We start from the raw sequence: 8,317 nt of genomic DNA on the forward strand, positions 1-8,317 counted from the left end.
GATCAAAGAATTCTACCATGCCTGTTTCTTTTTGCAGCGTCATCAAACAAGGGATGGTGTATATGATTGTGGACACGGAGGAGACGTTAGGGGTGCATAGCGCCAATGTTTACAAACGGCATGAAAAACAAAGTAATCAGCAGCAACAAGACGTAATGATATTAATCCGAGTATGTTTAATGGAATAACTGACCACAATTTATCATAATCTGCCACCTCCATTATTATTCAAAATTTTGCTTTGAACTTGAGAGATTAAATTACTAATTGAATTGGAAAAAAGGACTTGTTATTACCCAATTTAATTAGAACAAGAATAAGTAACGTGTATTAACTGTCTTTTTACCTTACTTAATTGAATCGGAAATTCCAATTATTTTATTTATTTATGGAAAATCTCAATTATTTATTAGAAAGGAAAGGAAAGGAAAACAAATTTACTTGTCCTAGAGCTACTTTAATTCCTTTTCTTTATCGTATTTGAACTCATTATTATTTTTATATTTAATTCGAACTTATTCTTTTAACTACACATGTTGGAGGAGATGAAGGTGGAAGAGAAGAAGAACGATGGACCACCCCTTTCTTCACAACCATATCCTTGGCTTGTTATATGTCCGTTACGAAAAAAACCACAAACTTTTTTCAGCATATCAGAAGATCGATCTTATAAAAGAAGTATACATGAGTTTTGTAACGCAATAATACGTGCTTCTGCTCAAGAGTGGCTCGTGTTAGAAGACTTTGACTCTACTGATTGTTACCTTTGGAGTCCTATTTCAAACGACAAAATTCAGCTCCCACCACTCCCTAATAACGACAAACTTTTGTGTCTCTTGTCTGCACCACCCAATGATCCTCGATGTCGCGTTCTCTTCCTTATTCATGAGACTACTCCTGATGATGATGATGACGATGAGAATACCGATGATAACACAGACAATAAGAATTCCAATGATGACACAGATCCCGATGATGATGACATAGATACCAATGATGATGACATAGACAATGAGGATTCCGATGATGGTGCAAACGATGATGAGTATGCCGATGATGAAGACACCAATGATGACACAGATCCTGAAGATGATAACACGGATTCTAATGATGATGACATAGACAATGACAATCCCGATGATGATGCTGTTGCAAACAATGACAATCCGGATGATGATGATGATGAGAATACGCCTCCGCCTGCACTTTACTTGTGCAAGCCAGGTTATGATCAAGAATTTCATAAACAAGATCTGAAATCAATTATTGGAGTTGACCTTTTTTTGGGATGGACAGTATTCAAGGGAGATTTTTATGTATTAACATGGCAGACACCACACATTCTACTCCGTTTGGATGTAGATGATTCATCAGGAACAATATCAGCTACACCAATGACTAACCAACCTCCATATGATCACTTCACAGAACTCTTAGACATGCCATACTCTAGGAGTTACCTCTTTCAATCATCATCTCATGACGATGAGAAAGAGGTTGAACTGTTATATGTTCACATATTGTTATATGGAAGGACCCATGTTGATGTATACAAAATTACAGTATTTCGGTTTGATTTTGTAAAAGCAGTGTGGGAGGAGGTGAAAAGTATTGGTGAAGCGGCAATTTTCTTAGATAATTCTTATGGTGGAACAACATGTTGTACAAGAGGCACTCATATTAAAAAAGAATCCATCTACTTCACTGAGGGCCGTTATCTCTATAGTTTCAATTTGGAAACACAGAGCATATCAGTATCCCTTCCTTGCCCAGAGATTTCGGTGAAGAATCCGTGCTCCTACTGGTTAACGCTCATGGCCACGTTAGATGAAAGTCTCACGCACAATTTCGAATGAGAGAATTTGATTTATCTTTCAAATGTCTATATATTTTCAATAAGATGTGAAAGTCCTTTTTGTTAGTTTAAATTTTATATGAGACATTTAGGAGGAAACTGTGCAAGTTTTTCCCAAAGCCGACTAAATCACACCATTTTAAGAATTTTGTGCAATTGATGTCTGTATTTTCACAATTCGTCTTATTAATTGGTTTGGATTTGCACTTCTTGTGATTTTAAGGTCTTACTTTCTGTCCCAAGTTGATAATTAGTGTCCTTTTATTTAAGTAGTGTCGACTTTTGTAAGCAAAAGAAGGTGTATGCCATGTCTTAATTTAGTTCCCATGATAATAATTAATTCAAGTTCTTCGAAGTATGAAAGCCATTTTTAAATTTTCGAAGTAAATTCAGATGTCAATGTGTTTTACTCTTCTTGAAATTGTACAGAAGAAGTTGAAGTTGAGTCCGAATCTCCTTTGAGTTAAGAATATGCCAAGTTATTAAAAATAGCAAAAAGTATACAATATGTGCTAATATGGTTAACCATGCATAATTGATTATAAACTGATACGTATGTGAACTAGTATTTGGAATTCGACAATAGCCAGATAAAAATAAATTTACTAGGCACATTTAAGTGTTGTTTTGGAGTAATCAATTCCAGGAAGGTCACCTAGTCATTTTCAGTCAATTTTAGACTATTTAAAATTACACATTCACATTCAATGTGTCACACAATATGTAAAGACTATTTAATCTTTCTCAAGTCATTGCTCTGTAAGTCAAATCACATTCTCTAGTCAATTCAAGAAAGATTCAAATGAAAGTCCCAATACTTGTATAACACATGTATTTGTTCTGATACACATGGAATTATGCTGAGCTTATTTGTCTACTTTGGGATTTAATTTGTATCCAGGGAATACTGAAAGTGAACAAGATAGTAAATTCTGTTAATTACTTTTCCATATTCATATTTCCACAATTTTGGAACTGGAGGAAGTGATGAAGCGGAGTGTTGTTTTGGTGATAAATCTGCAGGTATGAGCTGCATATGATGACCGTAACGGAATACCTCATGTTATGTTGGTTGGGTATATGAACAATGTCTCGCATTAGAAGTTAATAAGAAAAAGAAGATGTGTATAAAGTGAAGTGATACTCTTAATGATTGGAGACATTTGGAAGAAAATTGTGCACGTTTTGCCCAAAGACAACGATATCACACTATTTTAAGAGTTTCTTGTTTAGATCTGCAGTTCTGGTGACCGCCCCTATTTTTGGGTGGTCTTTAATTATTATCCCTCAATCGATGGACTTTAATTTTTACCCCTGCTTATCATTTAATGGAAGTTTGTGGGTCAAAGTACCCTTAACTATGACCTAGTTTCGAGTACTTTTTCCTTTGTCCAGCATAAGTTGTGTAGTATCTAATTCGCAAGGCAAAAGTTTAGATAACATAGGTTTTGTAGGAATAAGTTATGCCTTGCGTATTCTGTTTCAAAAGGAGCTCAATTCAAATGTAAAGAAAATATTATGTTGGAAAATTAGAAACTAGTACTTCAACATGTTGCATAAGCAAGAAGCTTATTATTATCTGAAAAGAAGAAGAATTCATCATCAATTTGATTCGAGCTCTGCTATTAGTGTCCTAAGTATTATCCTTATAGTATGAGGTTTGCATGTATTTTTAACCATTTGCTGTAACACAGGTATTTGATGCGATGGAGCTGGTTTGCACATGGAATGCTATGATTTCTTCCAGCTTGTGCGTGTGCCAAGCTTGTCGAATTCGGGTTCTAATTGTTTGAAGCAATGTCACATGAATTCAGACTTGATCTACTACAATGAAACATTATGGTTGTGTGGTTGATCCACTACAGGAAGCTTACGACTTCATAAAGAAGATGCCTTTATTTTTTTAAGCTGATGCTACTGTCTTGGGTGCTTGTAGACTTGGTGGAGCTATTGAGTTGGGAAATGAAGTAGCACAACTATTGCTTGAGTCGCAACAGAATCATTCTGGGCGTTATGTTGGCGCAGAGAGGTGGGAAAAAGCAATGTTAGATCCTGGAATACACAAGGTGATAACTGCATCAGCTTTTATTTGTAAAATGTCGATGAGCCTGCATCGTGCTGAAATCATGACTCATCAAATTAAGTGATTCTTCTGGATTTCTTCCTAAATGTGATATCTCTGCTAGGATTTAAACCTTAGTATCCAAGGTTGTTTCTCCAACTTTTCAACTGCTACACCAACTCTATTGTAGTCGTCGTTATTCAAGTTATTATATATTGATCAATATCATTGAATACTTTTTCCATTTAAAAGTACACGAGAATTTGGAACTGTTTTAGGATTTTTAATGTGCTTTCTACTGTTATTTCAAAATATTTGCTCTACTGGTGTTTCCCTTTTGATCTCATTGCATTCTATGAAAGTCTATGTTTTTTACTCACAATTGAATATGCTGAATTTGTTTCTACATACTACAGATAAGTGAAATCAAATTATGTTGAGTCATAACGGAAGAAAACTCATGTCTTTATTCAAAGGGTAACAAACACTTCATGAAACATCACAAACTATGAAGTAGACTTGAATCCCAGCAATTCAGTAGACTTGAATCCCAGCAATTCAGTGGACTTGAATCCTGCAATTTCCAAAAATGAAGAATTAAAGTTAAAAGCTTTAAGGATGTAGAAAATGTAATCTTCTAAAGGAACAAGATCAAGTAGAATACCCGGAGGTTACACACTAATATTTTTTCTTGTGCCTTTTCATTCTTGTAATAATTCTGTGTTCCAATTCTACATCCATCCTCAAAAACCATGCTGGATATTGAGTTGACAGCATTATGTATATTACCGACAGTCCAATAATTAGACCACAACCATAACCCATGAGAACCGCCTGCCAACTGATCATTGGTGAATCTCCTCCTTCTTGATCTAGCTCAACTGGAGTTGTCGTTTGTGCTATCCCATCATCACCACCACAATCCTTTGAGAGTGGAAATCCACGTAACCCATCATTCCCTTGGTATGAGCTATTCTCAAACGTATCAAATTGATTTCCTTTGGGGATGCATCCAACAAGATGATTGTGAGATAGATTTAAGACTGCAAGAAATGTGAGGGATGCAAGTTGTTGTGGAATTTCTCCGCTGATTTTGTTGGATGAGAGATCCAATGATTCAATTACTAACTGGTGCAGTGATGCTGGTATAATACCTTCCAAGTGATTATGCGATAAGTTCAATGTGCGAAGCCCAATGAGATCTCCAATAATGCTTGGGATATGACCTTCAAATCTATTCCTTGAGAGATCGATAATTATTTCTGTAATCAAAACTTGAGGAAGCTCAAGATCCAGCCCCTTTGTCGTCAATATAAAGGAATTTGTGTAAAAAATTGAAGACATATCTGCTACATACTCTCGGGTTCCACTGCTCTCACTAATTATTTTCATGGCTTCAAAATACTCAAAAAGGCTCACTGGTAAATCTCCACTAAATCCATTGGATGAGAGATCTATGATTCGAATTTGAGCAAACTTGTAAGTCGATGAATCTTTTATAGGGCCAAAGAACTTATTTGATCTCAGTCTTAGAATCTTCAGATACGGTAGGGCTCTCAACCATTTAGGAAATGTTTCATTCAACTCATTGTTACCTAAATCAAGAACTTCCAAATATTTGCAATTGATCAAAGATTGCGGAACTTTCCCCTCTAGCTTATTCCCATCAAATTTGATGACTATAAGTTTGTTTCCTATACTAAAAGTAATATTAATTGTCCCGCTAAGACTATTGTTGCTTAAATCCAAAACCCAAAGTCCACTCATCTCACCCAAACATAGTGGGATTTTTCCCTCCAAATTATTGCTGCCCAAATCTAGCACATTCAGTGTTGTCAGATTGCAGATGGTTGAAGCAATCTGTCCACTGAGATTATTGTGCGAAAGGAGAAGAAAATATAGATCACGCTGGTTTAGGAGTGACTTTGGAATAGGACCTTGAAGCTGATTTTGTTTTAGAGAAACAGAATACAATGTTTTAGACTTGAACTCCTGAATGTTTCCACTGAAATGGTTATCACTCAAGTCTAACCATTCAAGTGAAGGGAGGGAGAATATCCAGGAAGGTATAGTCCCATTCAAGTGGTTTGATGACAAGAAGAGAACTTGAAGGTTTTGCATACCACTTACATTAGAAGGAATGGGACCTGTTACAGAATTGACTGAACAATCTAACTCTTCAAGTTGCGTCCAGATTCTGTTAAAGGAGAAGAACTCAAGTTGNGTTGCTTAAATCCAAAACCCAAAGTCCACTCATCTCACCCAAACACAGTGGGATTATTCCCTCCAAATTATTGCTGCCCAAATCTAGCACTCGTAGTGTTTTCAGATTGCAGATGGTTGAAGCAATCTCTCCACTGAGATTATTGTGCGAAAGCAGAAGATAATCTAGATCACGCTGGTTTAGGAGTGACTTTGGAATAGGACCTTGAAGCTGATTTTGTTTTAGAGAAACAGAATACAATGTTTTAAACTTGAACTCCTGAATGTTTCCACTGAAATGGTTATCACTCAAGTCTAAATCAGATAGTGAGAATATCCATGATGGTATAGTCTCATTCAAGTGGTTTGATGACAAGAAGAGAAGTTGTAGGTTTTGCATTCCGCTTACATTAGAAGGAATTGGACCTGTTAGGAAATTGGATGAAAAATCTAAGAATTCAAGTTGTGTCCAGATTCTGTTAAAGGATAAGAACTCAAGTTGGCCATCAAAGTTGTTATTTCTAAGTGATAAGAACCTGATCTTTCCAAATCTAAAGAAATCAGAAATTGGTCCTTCAAGATGGTTATAATCAAGGTTCAATTCCTCTATGTTGGTGAGATTCAATAGAGGTTTAGGAATAGAGCCTGAGAGATTACAAGAAGCTATCCTCAATGTACGCAGTGAAGTTAGATGACCAAATGATTCAGGTATCCTACCAGTAGCATTCACTCTACTGAGATATAACTCCATAAGTGATGCACTGCTATTCCATTTGGTTGTGGGAAACCTAACAGTGAGCTGGGGATTGTCTGATAAATCAAGAGTTTCTAAGTTGGAAAGGTGAAAAACTCCTTCGGGAAATGTCCCATATATCTGCGTGTATGAAAGTTCTAGATTTGTTAAATAAGAAGAGAAATTCAGAGGAATGGTGGAAGAGATGTTCACATCGTAAAAGTCAAGCTCTCTTAATTGGGTCAAGTTCTTAAGGAGCAGTTCAAAATTGTGAGGTTTGAATCTAAGACCATCTGAATAACTCGGGATACGAAGAACGTGTAATTTAGAAAGGTAAGAGATTTCTACTGGTATTATACCTGTAAAATTTGAATTTGACAAATCAAGATGCGTCAAACTAGAAAGCTCACCAAATTTAGGTGAAATGAGCGACCCAGAAAAATTATTACCAGACAAATCAAGCCTTTTGAGATTGGAGAGTTGAAATAGGCTACTATTGGAATGAAACTTGCCTTGAAGTTGGCTGCAAGTGAGGTTGAGCTCAATCACTTCTCCTGTCATCTCATCACAATAAACTCCATCCCATGAGCAACAATCTGTGCTCTTGTTCCACGAAAGAGTTTTTGGATATGACTGAATCCACTGGCCTGTTGCGTCGAAACAACTATCAAAAGCATCATGACTTACTGTAAACATGTGCTTGAATTGTAGAAGAGGAAGAGCTTGATGTTTGGGGCACAAATGAGGTAAGGATGAGGAAAAAGAAAGATGGCAGAGGAAGGGAAATAGCATAAAAAATACAAGGTTTACGTAGCCCATTGTTGCACTAAAATGTTCAAGAAACTCTTTGTTTTCTTCCTCTATTCAATAACTTTGATAAGGTATATATAGCACAAATTAAGCAAATAAATTCAAATAAGAGTATTAGTTGGTGCGTAGACCCTTGACCAAAACATTTCCAATTTCATTTTGATTCGTTTGCACAAAGGTTACTTTTTCTTTAGCTCATATACCCTTTTCATCTAATCTAATGTATATATGATCCTTCTAGCAAAATTCAGGGTATATTTGATCTTTCTCAGACATGATTTTTTTCTTTAATTCTTTGATTCAATGCGTAATTTGAGTTTAAATTTCTCCCTTATAGATCTATTTGCTTATCATTATTTGAGTATCTTATTCTTATTTCTTTTTTTTCCCTTTCATTTTTAGTGTAAGATGAGAATGAGAAAGGTAAAAATGTGAATGGTAAAAGAGAAAAAATTAATAATAAAATTTAAAACTATTTGTCTTTGTAAAAAATAAAATAAAATTGGGGAATCTATGATAAATTTTACAAGTAAATGAGTGAGAAATAAATTTGCCAATTAAAATATTAAATCCAAAAACTATTTTTTCTTAAAACAAAAATAAAAATAAAAAATCAAATAAAAATAAATTTAAAATTAAATTTTCACTTTCGTTA

The 8,317-nt window shown here is 35.2% G+C and overlaps 1 protein-coding gene across 1 annotated transcript; it reads right to left on the reverse strand.

Moving 5' to 3' along the window:
* Nucleotides 1-4,595: 4,595 nt before the first annotated feature.
* On the reverse strand, nucleotides 4,596-7,671 carry LOC125853238 (receptor-like protein 9DC1). The gene is made up of 2 exons (XM_049532906.1): nucleotides 6,645-7,671; nucleotides 4,596-6,127 (listed from the first exon to the last, which is right to left on the reverse strand). Exons 1-2 carry the CDS (start codon nucleotides 7,669-7,671, stop codon nucleotides 4,596-4,598), a joined length of 2,559 nt encoding a protein of 852 aa, XP_049388863.1.
* Nucleotides 7,672-8,317: the final 646 nt, after the last annotated feature.

This window comes from Solanum stenotomum, chromosome 1, assembly GCF_019186545.1.
Source record: "Solanum stenotomum isolate F172 chromosome 1, ASM1918654v1, whole genome shotgun sequence".
NCBI classification, from domain to species: Eukaryota; Viridiplantae; Streptophyta; class Magnoliopsida; order Solanales; family Solanaceae; genus Solanum; species Solanum stenotomum.